Raw genomic sequence first — 17,889 nt, forward strand, 5'->3', positions numbered from 1 at the left:
CTCACTAATGATAAAAGAAGAAATGGATTCCATGGGGTGCATGTTGAGGATCCCACTACACAGAAAGGTAAGGGCTAGGACCCTGTCATTATGGATGGTCTCTGGGCCTTTTGCTGAATTCCCATACTCTCACAGGCCTCCTTTCAGGAAAGACAGGTTAAATATCATTCCTATCTGCAGATGAGGAAACAAACACCAGTGTTTCATGACCATATTGTGATCGGGACAGAATGGTTTTTGTGATTCATGATGCAGCCTGGAGCCAGGCTGGACCAGAAGGTATCAGCCTCTGCACTGTGGAAACAGTCCTGTTCCCCACATTCCTGGCTTCAGCACACCTGGGCAGGAGTGAGGGCTGACAGCCCTCGCCATCGGCCCTTGGCTGGCCTCCCCAACTGACTGTCCCGTTGGCCTCATTTGTATTCTTGTGTCTTTTGTGTCCTGTTGAGGGACCAGCTCACATTATAAGTTATTCATGGCTGGGTGTGTGTCCTAGTCACTCACAGTGCCCAGTGATTGGCATTGTTCTAGGCATATAGGAGACACTTGGACTTCACAGCTAAATTGTCTGCTGTCAAAAATGGCCTGTCGTTACATGCTTCTCAATGACCTGGGAGGATCTGCTCATGTCAAAATACTGATGCAGTCAGAGCTGGTGTTTGGCAATCCCCTACCTATTATTGAACCCATTCCTCCCTCAAAAGCAAAACAAAAACGTACTTGCACACCTACCATGCACATATGAAAAGAGGCTTGGCATCACTAATCATGAAAAATGCAAATCAAAACCACAATGAGATGTTACCTGACACGGATCCCAGGAGAAGGAAGCGTGCCATGCTACAGAGGAGCACGTGGGGAAGAAGCACCAGAGCTAGGAGGAGAATGAGGAGAAACAGGTGAGAGCTTTTGTTGTGGTTTTCACAGGAAGGAACTGGCAAGGCAGAGTAAGCAGGTTTAGGATTGGCTAGCTTGACTAATTTCCACATGTTCTGGGGGACAGGGATTGTCCCTGGCTGTCTGGTGCCTGGCTATGGTACAACCAGCAATAACAATAATATAAAGTACAGCTTAGAAAATAACACTGTGGTAGTTATTAATCTATCACCTTTAACTGTGTGAATTAAATCAAAATCAAGGACCAGCACAAAATATGTTTATAGCGAATAGACTGTTCAGTATAGCAACTTTACCCTTCGGGATGGGGACTTAGAAGGAGTTGGGGAGGGAGGGGTGGATAGGTAGAAGGAAAAGGAAAGGTTAGAAGTGAGGCCACAAGACACAGGAAGATCACGCAAACTCTAGGGGACTGTTGAAGACAAGAGGAAAAGACAATGAAAGAACAAAGACAAGAACTGAACAACTAATCACCAATAGGGAGGCTAGAAACTATGTTCACTTTCCTTTGAAACTAATGACAATCGAGAGAAGGAAAAAACGAGAAGAAAAAAAGAAGAAATCCGAATTAGGGAAGGAACAGTAACAAGGGAGATGAAGAACAATGTGGGAGAGTGAGAGAGAGAGAGAGAAAGAACAGAAAAAAAAGAAAAAGAGGCCCAGGGATTTAGCTCAGTGGTGCCCCGCCTGCCTCGCAAGCACAAGGTCCCAAGTTCGATCCCCGGTACCAAAAAAAAAAAGCCTTTACCAAAAAGAACAAGAAGAGAGAGAAAAAATTTGAAAAGAGTAGAAAAAACAAATAAAAATTAAAAAGGAGAGAAAAAAATAAGTTTGAAAATAACAAGTAACAAATAAAAATGAAGGGCCTCCTTAAGGTGCGTCTCTGCTGTCACAATAGACAACATGGGCCACAGTGTGCAGGTCTAAGTCAATTAGACTGAGCAGGCCAGTAGGAGACCCCTGAGATTCAGGCTGATTTCTGGCTGCAAGGCCCAAGTTGAGCTCCCTGACCTCCTGCAGGGTTGAACTCTGCAAGGTTCTACTGCAGGTTCCAGCTGCCTTTCCCTGAAGATAGTGCAGGTTCCAGGTTCCGATGGGAGGTGCTGATCCCTCCAACTTAGCAAGCATGGTGGTCTGCTGTGCCTTTATTGCAGAGACTCTCCTCACTTTTCCAGTGGGCTTCAGTTTTCATCAGGGAGCCTGAGAGAGGCCCTCTCTCTGTTGTTCACTTCTGCCCTATCTTCTGGAGCTCTGGACAATGGCCTTTATGACTCCCTGTGCCTCTGACAGGTGTAGGTGCAACCAGGAGGCCAGAGGCGGGGGTGCCTGGGGGCTAGGGTGGTGCTACAGGTGCCCGAACTGCTCCACTCCTCACCTGTCCACCCCTGGCTGGGAGGCCCGAGACGGGGTGGTGTAGCTCCTGGTGCCTGGCTATGGGTGATTAAAGTGAAAGAACAGTGGTCCTGAATGTGACAGAGGAGGTAGTGGGGTGTGGGGTCTGGCCTGGTTGCTTTGCACAGGAAAAGCATGCTCCCCGTTGATCTTTTCTGTTTGAGGAATTGGCCAGCCCTGAAAGGCGCAGTGTCAGCAAAACATCAAATACGAAAGCATCAAAAACCAGAAAATAAAATGATACAATTAATAGGTACTCACTGTTTGGGGCATGCAGCCTGCTAGGGTATGGACCTGTGGAAGTGCTGCTCCCTGCATCTCTGTTCTGCGTATTCGCAAACCTGTTTGTGGCAACAGTACTTCTTTACTGTAATTATACAGGGTTCACCAAAAAAAAAAAAAAAAATGTATACACACTTCAGGAAAAGAAAAATAGTATGATATTTTTCAACAAATGATGTTACCCTCATGTGGGGGTCACAAGAAGATGTCATATATCACAGAAAACCCACTACACTGCTGGTCCTTAGAAGAGAAATTTTAAGTGCATGTGCAGCCATCTCAATGAACAAGCTTACCCAACCAGTAGTGCACCATACTAATAAACATCTGGAAGCTAATGGCTATCGCTTTGAGCACGCTTTGTAATTGTAGAGGCCAAAGGTAACTTGTATTAATCTCATGATGTCTCAATAAATTTAGTATTAAAATATTTATACAAGTTTCTGTTTTCCTGAAATGTGTATACATTTTTGGTGGATTCTGTATACATTCATCTAATAGCATGCAAACCAATGAAATGCCATCATCAAAGAAAGAGGTATCAAGAAATGCTATTGGGAGAGCTGGGACCATAGCTCAGTGGTAGAGCACTTGCCTAGCATATGTAAAGCCTTGAGTTCAATCCCTGATACTAGAGGAGAAAAAGAAAAAGCAAAGTAATGCTGTTGGTAAACTAGATGTTCATATATGAGTTAAGTAGGACCCACATACCACATACTAAAAATAAAACCTAAATTGGGTTAAAAACATAAATGTAAGAATAGAGCTATAAAAATCCTAGATGAAAACAGGGACTGCTTCAAAATACTGAATTTGGTGATGAGTTCTTCGCATATGACACCAAAAGCATGAGCAGCAAAACCAAAAATAAACAAATACAAAAACTTCTACTTGTCTGTCTTAGTCATTTTCTTCTTGCTAGAACAAAATACCCAACTCCCACAACTTAAAGCAAGAGAGGTTTATTTCGGATCATGGTTTTCAGTCTGCAGTTGGCTGGCTTCAAGGCAGGAAGGGCCTGGCAGAGGGAGGCTGCTCACATCAGGTAGCCAGGAAGCAGAGAGGGTAGAGAGGATCCAGGAGGGAGACAGTGACCCACATCCAAGCAGCTTCCTAACAGCAGGTTAGTTGTCGTGCTTATTTCCGGAAGCCCCACCTCTGAACATGTGAGGCTTTGGAGGACATTCTAGATCTAAACCATAACAATGTCAAAGGAAACAACATAGTGAAAAGGCAACTGATAGAATGGAAAACAATATTTACAAACCATATATCTGATAAGGGGTTATTTCCAGATTGTAGAAGAAACCCAATTAAAAACTGACCAAAGAACTTGAATAGGCAACTCTCCAAAGAATGTTTACAAATGATCAACAAGCATTTGAAGAGATGCTTTGCAACACTGCTCATAAGAGAAATGCAAATCAAAACCACAATGAAATATTACCCGATATCCGTTAGGATGGTCATTGACGAAAGAACAGAAAATAGCAAATGTTATTCTTGTGCAAGAATGCAGAGAAACTGCAATGTGTGCTGATGGTGAGAGTATAAAATGATGCAGCCATTATAGAACACAGTATTGAGGTTCTTCAAGAAATTAAAAATAGAACTAACTGGTGATTCCACAATCCCACCTCTGGGTCTTTACCATATCAAAAAAATTAGGGCCGGGGATTTAGCTCAGTGGTTCTGGCGCCTGCCTCGCAAGCCCAAGGTCCTAAGTTCAATCCCTGGTACCAAAAAATAAAATAAAATAAAATAAAGCAATATATAGATATCATGGAATATTACACAATCCTCAAAAATCTTGACATATGCTACAACATGGATGAATTTTGATGACATTATTCTAAGTGAAATAAACCAGTCACAAGAATAAATATATATGATTCCTCTCCTATGAAATCTTTAAAAGTAGTCCAAAAGTACGGCAACGGAAGGTGTGGAAGATAATTAGCAAGAACGAGGGAAGAGGAAATTACTATCTAGTGGGTATCAGGTTTTGGTGTTGTGAGATGAAAAAGCTCTAGAGATCTGTTGCACAACAGTGTGAATAGAGTGACTACTAAACTGTACAATTTTAAAATGGTTAAGATTTAATGTTGTGTTTTTCACTACAATAATTTAAAAAATGAATTTTCTGGAAAGATCCAGTAGAAACAGATTTCTTTTTAAACATCCTACCAACTTAGGTGTGGGTAAAACCCTAAAGAGATTGAAGGTGAGGGGAGGAGCAGAGGATCCGCAGCACATGGAAAGATTCTGTTCTCTATTGGATCCACTGATGTCTGTTTAGGTCCTTACTCCATTTTAAAGAAACCAAACACAAAATTTATAGAGAAGACGGCAGAGGTCTGGTTTGTGCAATAAAGTTGTAGGAGACTCCACATGGCAAGACTTGGGCCTTTGTCAGGAGAGGAGGAGTGAGTGTGAGTATGCATGGTTTAAATGGCAATAAATGTTTAACACACAGGTTGCTTTTTAAAAAATGGTTCCTGACTTTACCTGATACGTCTTCTTAATTGTCAAGCTAACAGCCCTGTGCTCCGGAGAGCAGGCAGCTAACTTTTAGAGAGCTTGCCTAGCATGCATACCACCCTGGGTTTGAAGCCAGAGCCACAAAACAAAAACCAACATCTTTAATAATGTCAGATAGTGAATTTCTACTATTCTGTCCACGTGTTTATAGAGAGGAAATTGATACTTTATCCAAACCCAAGTCTTTCTCTTTTTTTGACCTTGAGCTTTTTTTCTTTATTTTTTTTTATTAGTACATGTTTGCAGTACATGATGATTACACTTATTGTGGGGAGTTGGTACATGCACATAATACATCTTTATTCTCTTTTTGTCCCCTACCCCTCCCATCCCTTCCTGCTCCTTCCAACTCTTGGTCCCTTTCCGTTTGCAAAGCTTGTTTCTCTTGTACAAGAAACCAAAAGTGTAAATAAGGACTAGACAGTATAATAGACATTGGGAAATAGGAAGAAAATGCTCAAATGGGAAGGGGAACAAGTGAGGGGGGAGGGGGAAAGAAAGGAAGGGAAAAGAAAAAAGAATAGAAAGAAAGAAATGGAAACAATGCTTTTGTAGATAAAGAGGGGAAGAGAGGTTGAAGAGAAGGGAGGGCATTGGGGAAAAAAGCAGCAGCAAGATGTATCATGTACAGGTACAAATCCCCTATGATGAATGAGATTATTATGTACACCTAAAGTGTACCAATAAAATTTTTTAAACAGTACAAAACCTGCAAGTTGCAAAAAAAGTTCTATTTCCATTTTCCCTTCAGGTCTGTTTTCCCATCTCCTTTCCCTCCTCATCCTTCCATGTCTTGTTCTGCTTCCCATTTAAAAAAGATCTCTCCACTTCTTATTATCTCTTTTAATTCACTCTTTATTTATATTTTGGTATTCTCATAAAAGAGAAACCATGCAATATTCTAAATCACTACACTAGCCTCAGTACTTGAATATTCCAGGCATTCAGGAAGTATTTGTTGAAAAGCTAGAAAGATGAATAATAACTAGACTCTGCCCTTAGGAAATTCATAGTCTTATAGGAGAAAGAAGCATGTAAATAATGTATTACCATATAACAAGTAAAATTATAGAAGCTCACTGACAACTCAGAGGAAGGAGTGGTGAGCTCTATCCAAGGAGTCAGGAAAAGTTTCACATAGGAGATGCAAAGCCTGTAATTTAAAAAAAACTTTGTCAGGTGTGTTCCAGCACTCTGGAAGTCTGAGGCAGGAAGGTCATAAGTTCAAGCCCAACCTAGAGATGTAGCAAGATGGGCAATTTAGAGATGTAGCAAGACCCCATCTCAAAATAATTAAAAGAGGGCTGGGGTATCAGCAAAGTTCCTGGGTTCACTCCCCAGCAGTGGAAAAACAAACAAACAACGAATAGACATTTCCCAGATAGGGATGAGGCAACATCCTGAGCAGAAGGGATCACGCTTGCAGAGTTAAAGAGGGAAACAATGGGAGGACAGGCCCAGAGAAATACAAGTGGCTCTGTGCTGCTGAAGGACAAAAGTGAAGGGTAAGGTGCTGAGAGAGTTTCCAGGGGCCAGATTGTAAAGGAGTTTGAACGTGACAGTCTAGAAATACTCTGGAAGCCACCAGAAACTTTCATCTGGAAAATGCATAGCTGTGTTTGTGTTTTAGATCACTCACAGCGGAGTAAAGGGAAAGGGCAAAGCCAGAGACCAATTGAGTTGCATTAGTCCAGGTGAAAAGTGGAGGCTTTCAATTGTGACAGCAAGAGGTAGAATTAATTCATAAAAGATTTTACAGCCTGGCCTGGTGGTGTGTGCCTGTAATGCCAGCTACTCAGGAGGCTGAAGGAGGAGGAGCCTAGGAGTTGAAGAAAAAAGATTTTAGGGCAAACTAATAGGGCTTTATAATTGGATGTGAAGCCTGGTGGCATCTAGATGCATACTGCATACTGGTGCTTTGACCACTAGAGACAATATCAGCAAAAGGGCAATCGTGGATAAGTCAGCAGATGTGTTAAAGTGAATGAGCAGTCTTAGAATCCAGCCATTTTCTACCCACTTAATTTTGGATTAGTTAGTCTAAGACTCCAAGTCTCATTTTACCTGTCTATGAAATGGGATTAATAATGCCTACCACACAGTGATACGAATTATTGTATAAAATTGCATGTGAAGTGCTTTGCAATAAGCCTAATATGTAAACTGGACATGGTGGAACATGCCTGCACTTGGAAAGCTGAGGCAAGAGGGCTCACTGAGTTCAAGGCCAGCCTGGGTTACTTAGTGTGTTCAAGGCCTACATGAACTACATAGCAAGACCCTGTCTCAAAAACAAAACAAAACAAAACCTTATATGTGAAAGATCTTTGTTCCTGGGACCTGAATGCTTAAGATAGGAGACCACAATACCTGTAATTTCCATGAATTTGGGGACTAATATTGGAGTATGTGAACCTGTAAGAAAGATCTTCTCATTGGTATTGCAGGAGCTGGAACAGAATTTCCCTTTGATGTATTCCTAGTTGCTTTGTCCAGCAGTGGCCCTCTTCCTCTCCCCCTCTGGATCAGGAGCTACATTTTCACATTCCTTTCAACTGGTACAATTGCAATGCAGTGATTCCCAAGGCAATAGAATAACTGTCTCATTTGCCAACTCTATTTTTTTCCTTTCTTTCTTCTTTTTTTTTTCCTTAACAACAGAAAGCTTCTTTTTTCCTCTCCAGCAAAGAAGTGACATCACCCTGTCAATGTTAAATTCTGGCAGAAATGGAGCCACTAAAATAGAAAGAGAAGAAATATTTTGGCAACAGCCAGGAATAAGAAGTTGCATAGCATTAACTGGATTGTTTATATTTCAGGAATACAGGATACTCTGTATTATTGGCAACAATTGTCTCTGAGGTTAATGCTTATTTCTAAAATAATTCTCTTTGTGATGCACTTGGCAGATTGATTGCATTGATAACTCCATTTTTTTAAATCTCCCGTTGTGCAGTTCCACTCCTTAAAGAGGCAGAATCTATTAATCCATCTCTTGCCTTTGGACTTGGCTATGTGACTAGCTTTGGCCTGAGGTTGTTCCTGATGTAAATAGAAATTTTAAAAAGTGCTCATGGGTCCACTGGTGCTTTCGGACCCCTGACATTATGCTGCAAATGTGTAAGTCCAGCCTGCTAGGGAGACGGGAGACACATGGAGGACAGCGGAGCTATCCAAGCCAAAGCCATCTGGACCACGCCACTCCCACAAGCCAGCTACAGATACATAAGCAGAGCCACCCAGCTGACCCATAGCTGGTCAATAAAAATACTGCTAGAGGGCACCAAGGTCTTTTGGTTGTTTGTCACACAGTAGAAACTAATTGATACAGTACATTTGCCTAAAACGTTGGTGCCCATGACTTCTCTAGCGGAAATGGTGAACAAATTCCCATACTTCAAGCTCTGTTCATAGTAAGCAACAGCTTGGAGAGTTAGTTTGAAATCTCCATTCCAGGCAAGCTTCCCTTTAATATTTCCCTAAATACAACCTACACACCCCTGCCTCTTTCTTTGTGCAGTTAATTTCTTCTTACTGGAATGTCTTTTCTTCTCCTCCCTGCTTATTTAAATTGTATCTGATCTCCAAATACCTTCTTAAAATCAGCTTTCTCTGGATGCTCTTGTGTGGTTGCCCCCTGCTTCTCCAATCTATTAACTCTTGGGAGATTTCCTGTCTGAACCATGAATTGGATACTGACACATTCTCTCTTATATGACTACTCTTTCTTATCGACAGCAGTTTACTAAACTAAGATCCAAGTTCCTGGAGGGCAGGGCTCATCGGCTCATCGTACGATTCTTTTATCCTCCTCACTGCTTGCATAGAACCTTGAAAAGAAAAGTGCAGGGTCTTCACTAAAGACTAATATTCACTAATTTGTAGGTTAACTGGCATTCGGGGGCTAATTGTTAGGTGTCCTTACTAATGAAGGAAAACAAAACCAGAGGGAGGGATGACTTGGTGGATGGGTGCACAGACAGACAGATGAAGGAAGGAGTGCATGAGTGAAGTTGCAGGCGTCCAGACTCGAGTTTGTAGAATGTTGCACTTTTCTCCTCTAATTCCCCCTAGAAAAATAAATTTTACCTTTACATTCTGCTTTTACCCTGAGGTTTTCCTCGCCTCTCCCACTCTCTGCACATTAGACAGGCTCTCTCCCTTCTCCAAATGTCAGTATGTCTTTCCTTGCCCGCCTCCTAGGGGACCTCACCTTATTTCCTGTATGACAGTCAGGCCCGCTCTCCCTTCCTTCCTGTTCACCCCCACCAGGCCTCACCTTCACTCGTTGAGCTCAGAGGCTGTACTTTAACTACGGATGAATCTGTAGCACTCGTATAGGTGATAAGCATTTAATTATTTCATATCTCGGGGTTTTCTGGCTTTGTTTTTGTTTGTTTGCAGTTCTGGGCATTGAACCCAAGGCCTTCATACTGAGCTCCATCCCCAGCCCTTTTTTTATTTTTATTTTTTTTAAGACAGAATCTTGTTAAGTTCCCCAGGCTGGGCTCAAACTTTTGATCCTCCTGCCTCAGCCTCTCAGAGTTCTAGGATAACAGGCACGCACCACCACGCCTAGGTTGCTCTTCTACATTTTAGATGCCCTAATTCAGGCCCTCACAGTGCTTATACAAACTTCTGCAAAATCCCATCACTGGCCTTCTTGCTTATTGCCTCTTCACCCTTCCTCGTTTTTCAACCAGTTAGTGATACACAAGTATGGAATTCAAGTTTAAAATAAAGGCTATACTCTTGAAAAACAAAATAAAAAAGAAACAAATAAGTAAACAAGCAAACAAACCCTCTGTAATATCTTCCCTGTTCTTCAAGATAAAAGTCAGGCTCTTAGGCGGGGCACGAGTAGCCCATTATGATCCGCCCCAGCAAACCTACAGACCTTTCTCCTTTTACGCCAGCCTTAACCTTCACCTCCAGTAGGAGGGAACAACCTGTGCATCACTTATCCATGCTAAACTGTTTCTCCCCAATCATCCCTTGCCCCTTTTGCTCCCTTGTTGCCTCCTTCGGCCCAGTCCCATCCATCCTGATTATCTCTCCTGCCTACCACCTTCCCTCACCCCAGTTAGGTGCCCTATTGCATGGTGATTATCTGATTCAAGTGAGAGCTTCCTGAGCATAAAGGCAAGGTTGTGAACATCTTTGTATGTGCAAATCTAACCATAGCTCTCAGAACATTCAAGGACTAAATAGTTGCTGGCTGGCTGGCTGGATGGATGGATGGATGGATGCATGGATGGATGGATGGATGGATGCATGGATGGCTGGATGGCTGGATGGAGCAGTGATCTGCCTGTCACTGTGATCTAAAACAGATGCATTTATTATTGACTGATCTAGATCCAGGCTTAGAGACTAAAGCTAATGTCCTCTTCAAGTCCATCCCTCATATGATCTTGCCTTCAAGGACTAGAGAAGGATCAAATTGTCCTGAGTTCAGTACCACTGGTTATACATAGGTGCTCCTCTGCCGTCCTTGGTGCCCAGGCCAATACTGGGCAGACAGAGACTTAAATGTCCTACGATAGTGATGACGGTAGCTAATATTCATTGAGACTCACTATGTACTGGATATTGTTCTAAATGCTTAAAATTAATTAGCTTATTCAGCTTTCATGGCAATCTTATAGGGTACATAGTATGAGTATCCTCATTTTAGAGAAGAGATTAGAAAACGTTAATTAACTTTTCCAAGATCACACAGCTACCAAGTTTTATACTTTGCCTATGAGTAATGGGGGCATTAACTACTGCGTGCAAACCAGACAGGCTGATTCCACAGCCTGTCATCTTCACACATCATGTGACCCCAAGTTCATATTTTCTAGGGGCCCTTTGCTTGTTTCCTCTCTCAAGATGGGAAGAAAAGGAAGGGCCAAAAAGAGAACATTTCTCCTTGCTTTTTTACTTATTCAGTTTACTTAAATTCTCCCATTATTGCCAAGTGATATATATTTAGCCAGGATGAGTCCCATCTTATTTTTATCTGTGTATGCTTACTTAACCATAAAGGTAACTAATTTTTTTACAGCTCAATTTGAGAGATTAGCAGAGCACAATATAAAGTAACCAGCCTTGCTTTTTGCATGTCATCTGTGTTTCTCAGTGGGCTGAAAACCACACAATTGCTTCCTCTTTACCCTTGCAGTGAGAGCACATTTGTCACTCAGCTTCTGAACGGCTTCAGTGATGCTTCCTGGAAAGGTCTATACTGGTCCAAATGGCACACGCCCTGTATATGGCATCTTTCTCTCTCCTTCTGAGTAAGTTTCACAGTTCTGTGTTTCTATCATCACAAGAGCTAATCAATGGGAGGCTGCTGGGTGATTGAGCTGCACAATTTGGTCTTTCCAGAAACAACCATGCCACCTGCTTCTGTGGTTGTCAATAATTTTTGATTTATTGATGACAATTCTTGGCTTTCTTGGACAACCTTGAGTTCCTGGGAAGTGCAATGCTTGGTTGAGTCCCAAGCACCTGATTCCACTGTGTTTTACATTTGTCTGCATTGCCAAATCTTTCACTTTTGCAAACCTTTTACTTCTTCTTAGGCCACCTGTCTGGAGAGTATGTGAGATGCTCTGCTTCCCAGAGTGAGAGGAGACCTTAAGGTTTGCCTGAGAATAGGGTTTGACTGGGCACATATGCCTGGGGATCTGGCTGGGTAGAAGAAAAGGTTAAGAGAGCACTAAGCTAAAAGAAGTTTCTGTACTTTGCCTGTGAGTAATATGGGCATTAACTACTGAGAGCCCAAGAAAGAGCAGGATGATTATTTACTTGTCTTACCTGACTGAGGGACATTTATATATGTTAGAACAAGGTGCTGGAAGTGGAAATTTGGAGGTAGAGGGAAGAACCAGAGGAATTAGGCAGGAAATGAAATAGTTCCAGACTGGACAAAGCAGCTACCATGTTCTTTTTTATGTTATAGTTTCCTTTAGCATCTGGTGAGGCTTTATGGACCTATCTCAAATTTTTGTTTTGTTTTGTTTTGGAAGTGCTGGGGATGAAACTCAAGTTCTCATGCTGTGCATACTTAGGCAAGTATTCTACCACATCCCCAGCCCTCAGAATCTTTTTTTTTTTGCACCGGGGATCGAACTTGCGTCCTTAACGCTTGCGCAGCAGGCGGCAAAAACCACTGAGCTAAATCCCCGGCCCTCTCAAAATCATTTTTAAATGCATAAAATAAAATGCAGAGGATTGTAGAGGAGATTGGTCACACTGAAATAGTTATAAAAAATTTTAATAAATTATGATGTAGTGATTTATTTGATTATGTATTATATAGCAAGATCTAGTGGTGGATCTATTAGCCACCAAACATCAATGAAATGATGAGTATGAATAATATTTTAATACAGCTGCAACCATGGCAATATGATGTGAAAATATGTGATTCACTGTCTACATTCTCAACTGAAGAAAATACTAAATTTTCATTAGAGATTAATGAAAATAAAGCTGCATGGGTTTTTGTTCGCCACAGTTGATGGGCCCTTTAATTCTGTTTGTGGATCCAGATGATGAAAGTTGGCTTTCAAGAGATGAGTAGAGTTAATGCAGGAACCTGGATGGCTGGGATGATGGGGGAAGTGAATGAAGCTGTAATCAGTGTATCCAGGGCCATAGCTGAAAAATTGGAAGTATAGCACTCAGTACAAAGAAGCTGCTGAATAAGCACTGGTTAAGTTTACCTGGGCTCCTTTATCTCAAGGGATATGTTGGTAAGGATCAGATCTGGGCCTGATGGGGAGAAAAGTAGCCTGCAGGGAAATTCACCAGGATCCCTTGCTGGATAACGGGGACCTGCCAGACTGGCATGGCAAGTGTTAATGGGCAGGTGTCCTGGTGGGGTCCTCCAGGGGCTGATGGATTTTGCTTTTTTCTGTTCAGTTGTCCAACTAAGATTCTCAAGTGTATGTGCTTTGTGTATTTGAAAAATATGTTTGCCTTATGCGTAAGGGGGAACTGGGTAACTGCAAATTCTCTCTGTGGCTTCTGTTGTGGTTTTCATTTTCGTTTGTTTGTTTGCTTGTTGTTTTGGTAAGCAAGGCAGAAGGTCTGGGGGAAGAAAGGAGTAATCAAGACTTCATAGGAAAAACTGGAAGCTTTTCCTTAACACTCTTCAACAATTACCTAAATTATATAGTTATTTCTTCTAGCTTCTGACTCATTTCAAGCACTAATTTTGTATAGAGCCACAGTTTTTATGTGAAGAATAAATAAATCAGGAAGTAACTTGAAAAAGTTTTGGAAGCCTGCTACTTGTCATTACAAATATAGGAGAAAGGAAGGAAATTAATTAAATGATGGTAAATTTATCTGTTACATTGTTTAGCAAATATATATGTTGTCTGTTGTTATTGCTGGAGTTTACACTCTCAGGACCTAGCTCACACACTCTACCACTCCCAGCCCCCAATTTATTTATTTTTTTCCAGTAGGTATCAAGACTGAATAAGAGGTTAGAATATGGTGCTAGGTGAAGTTAATGGGTAAATGAGCACTAGGACTTAGCTGTTGTCTACTGGAAACCCCTAAAATGTTCCTGGAAACCTCTGCAGTAGCCTCCAGTCTCCTGCTCAGTGTACCACACAAGCCTGAGGAAAAAAACTAAAAGACAGAACTAAGAGAGACAGAAAGTGGGGTGACAGGAGAGCCAATGCTACATTAGCAAAAGGTGCTGGCCCGTCCAAGCCACTCATTTTTATTGGTAATCAATTGGGGTAAAGGCAATCTACGTGCAAAGGCAGGACTACATGAGAAAATGTTCAATCGTGTGGTTTCTGTGGAAATTAATATAAACAAGGCTCATAAACAATAAGACAAAGCATTCCTGAATTAGGAACAGAATAGACAAAATATATGGTTGTAATTAGAACATTGTCCCTCTAGTAAGAAGGTTTTAGTGTGGGAATAGAATTTGGGTGTGAGTTACTCTGACCTCAACACATAGGCTTCGGCTGGACTTGCTTCTATAAACAAGCCACTTGTGGGGTTAACTCTTCACAGCCTGCACTGCTTACAGCCTGCTTTGAGTATAATCAATATTGCAGTCTCCCACAGTTGTCGTTGCCTGCTTGATTTGCCACCCTTACCTTGAGTAACTGCTCTATGAATAAAGGCCAGTTAACATAGAGGGCCTTGGGCAGAGGGTGTTTTTCTTACTGAGATTGTGTTCATGTAAAAAACAAAGACCAAAAAAGAGTTCACTTAATTATAGATGGAAGCTATCTCAGCTCCAAGCTTATAGGGGTTTTTATATGTATAAAGAAAGAGATGTTGCTTGGTATATTGGCTATTCTCTAGGTAAGCTTTGTATGAAATACAATTATTTGAGATTACTATTTTTTTATATCAAAATGGTTGAATGTCAGCCATTTTGGTCCAACCTAATAATTTTCAGTCAGACAATACTGAAACTGTAATTTTGACAAGTCCAGTAATTTCTTTTTCAGTATTGAGGACTGAATCCAGGGTCTTTGCACTGAGCTACATCCCCAGCACCTTTTTATATATATTTTTTGAGACAGAGTCTCACTAAGTCGAGTCATTAAGTTGCCCGGGTTGGGCTCCAACTTTTGGTCCCAACCACATCCAGCTCCTTTAGTTTTGTTTTGTTTTGTTAAGAATGCTAATACCCTCCAGGAATTCTAATTGTTTCAAGAGCAAGGCTCCTATGCTAGTGTGGCAGTGCCAAGTTGTGTACTCATCAGACAAGAATTTGAACTTCTGTGCCAAAGGTCCTATTCCTTTATCCATTAAAAATGAAACAATGAGTCAGTCTTCTGAGGCATTTTGCTGTTTAGGAGGAAAGGAGACATCCCTGAAACAACCCACAGAGAGAATATTTATAAGATGCTTCACTGTATGACTCCAATGTGGAGCCACTTGAATTGATCACTGTTATTTATGTTCACCTCAAAAATACCTATGGTACCTTCACACTAGTTCTTTCACTTTCCTGAGAAGGTAGCATGTCTCAATGTGTCCTGATTGCAATAACAAAAATATCATAAACCAAGTGGGTCAGAATCAACAGGAATATATTCCTTACCGCTCTGGAGCCTTGGAAGTACAAGACTGAAACATTTGCAGACTTGGTGTCTGGTGAGGGCCCCTTCCTCGTAGATGGAACTTTCTAGCGGAGTCCTCACATGGTGGAAGGGACTAGCTAGCTCTCGAAGTCCCCTATAAGAATGCTAATCCCATTTTCAAGGTCAGAGGTCTCCTGACCTAATTACCTCTTAAAGGCCCACTTCCTAATACCATCAACCTGGAGTTTAAGTTCCAACATATGGATTTTGGGAGAACACAAGCACTCAGACCACAGTGAGGCCATGTTCTTGACCATATGCCTCTACCAGGCCCTCTCTGGCTTCTCATCTTCTCTGGCTTCACCCACCTCTACCTCTCTACCCACTGCTGCCTCTGCCTATAAACATGCAAGGGAGCTGACATGCATCCCCTCCCTCACTACTTCTCATCACCCAGATACCCTTGAAAACTTCTGCTTCTGTTCTATCAAAAATCTCTCTTACAGAGCTCTCCGGGGCCTGATCAGCATCCAACTAAAGTGCCCTCCTTGGCCTGAGAAGTCCCCTGCCCTCAAGCAGCCTTTGGCAGCGCTGACAAACCCTTTCCTCTGAAATATTCTGCTGCCCTTGATCCCTGTGCCTTCGTGCTCTGGCGACCCTCCACCTCCCTAACTCTTCCTTCTGTAGGTTTTAGTCCTCATCCCATTTCTAAATAGAGATACTCTCTCTAGTAATCTCCCTCTTATCCTCTTCCCTATATTCTTTAACATGTCCCAATGCTTATCTGTAACTGACCGAATCAGGAAGCAGTGAGAAACAATGGACACAGCCATGGGTTTGGAATGTGGAAGTCTAGGTTCAAATCTGACTCAGCCACTTATAAGATTTGACACTACTAAATATGGTAATATCACAGTTTTTGAAAGGGTTAGATTACAAATATTTTCAAAGGATTGAGCCAACTTTAAAGTAAAATATGCACACTTGAATATAATTTCCAAATGTTTGCTGGCTATCCTTCTTGTTTATGCCATGGCACTCAAATTTTGTATTTTCAGAATTAAATGCATCATCTTCTTCCTCACCCTTGAACATACAACAGCAACTTTTGCTGTTATTCTGATTTCTAGAGAGTACAATTATCTCTCAATCTTATAAAACCTTGGTATCTTTGATTTCTTCTTACCTGCAATTCCTCTATTCACCCCTATGACTCCCAAGCATCCAAAACACAAAACCGGATAGATTTCAGCTCCTACTCATAGTTCTTTTCATCCCTATGCCTTCCTTACCTTTGTCCCAGGCTACTATAATTACTGATGTCTGCTTCTGACTTCATCCTCCACAAAACCATCAGGCTAAATTCCTAACACCTTTCAGATACTTTCAGTGGATTGCTATTGCCTAATGAGTCAAGTCCAAACTTTTAAACATCATACTCAAGTCCTTCATGAACAAAATTTCCTAGCCAGTCTTATCCCTTCCTTTTAATCATGATGCAACTTTTCCCCCATCCAGTTTACTCCCCATTTTCTGAACAAGTCTTTTGATTCCTACTCGTAGTCTTGTCATTATGTCTCCCTCACCTAAAAAGCCTTGTCTCCCCATTTGTCAGTCTTTCCAGTTTTCCCAGGTCCACTGCAAATACCATCTCTCAAACAGTAATTTTTGCTTTTATCAAATCCCTTAAAGCATTTTATATTCTTTCTCATAGAGAGATGACTACCCCCCTACTTGACTAGATTATAAAATCTGGAAGGAGAGCCTATTCCAAACTCCTCTTCTTATCTTAGGCTCTGCAACATCTGAAATACAATTAAGTGGTTGAATAAATATTTGAGTTGGCAAATAAACAGTAGAAAATGAAGTGCTAATTTCCACAATAAAATGTTTTCAAATGTGGTACTTGTCTCACTGAAATGTGATAGAAAATGTTGGAGAAGTGTTGCCTAGCCACCAAAAATAACATTTATAGAAATGTGCCCTGATATAAACAGGTTAGTGGTGCCTCAAAAACCCTATTTAAAAAAAATTACAGTGAAATGTAACATACAAGAAAAGGCTAATAAAACATAAACATGCAGTTTAACAAATAAGAAAAAACTAAAACCTGTGCAATCACTACCCAGGTCAAAAAACAGAACATTGCCAGGATCCTAGAAGTATACACTCATTCTGATCACAGTCAGATGTGAGGCCCCATCAGAGTACAACGCAATCACTTTCCTGACTGATGACAACAACTTCCTAGCTTTTTAATGCATCACTAAACAGCACAATGTGTTTTTGCCTGTGTTTAAACTTTGTAAACCATAGAATCATTTCTGCATATCATCAAAAGGATTCAAAAGTGTCTCAAGCCAGGTGTGGTGGCTCACACTTGTAATCCCAGCACACAGGAGGCCGAGGCAGGGAGATTGCCATGAGTTTGAGGCTGGCCTGGGCCACATAGTGAGTTTGAGGCTAGCCTGGAATACATAGCAAAACCCTGTCTCAAAAAAACCTCCATAAATAAATAATAAATAAATATCTTGCATCTTTGGAAGGCAGCTATGCTCACCACTATACCACCAATGCTGACCTTGCATCTTTGATTGAACACAGTCATCCATGTTATAAATAGTTGTAATTCATTAATTTCCAATTTTGTGTAATATTCCATTCTATGACTATACCATTCTCCGGTATCCATTGTGCTTTTGACGGACATACGGGTTGC

The 17,889-nt window shown here is 41.3% G+C and overlaps 1 protein-coding gene across 2 annotated transcripts in view; it reads left to right on the forward strand.

The window, feature by feature from the left end:
• The window catches only part of Cd101 (CD101 molecule), a 52,162-nt gene continuing 34,273 nt past the window's right edge, over positions 1–17,889 (forward strand). For both annotated transcript variants that reach the window (XM_004854125.3, XM_087213314.1), the window contains exon 1: positions 1–11,393. In XM_004854125.3, coding sequence (XP_004854182.2) covers positions 11,351–11,393 — 43 coding nt within the window. In that variant the 5' untranslated portion in view covers positions 1–11,350. The remainder of the gene's footprint in view (positions 11,394–17,889) is intronic.

Source organism: Heterocephalus glaber, unplaced genomic scaffold (assembly GCF_053883595.1).
Source record: "Heterocephalus glaber isolate CG9 unplaced genomic scaffold, H.glaber_assembly_v1.0 deba00001442, whole genome shotgun sequence".
NCBI lineage: Eukaryota > Metazoa > Chordata > Mammalia > Rodentia > Bathyergidae > Heterocephalus > Heterocephalus glaber.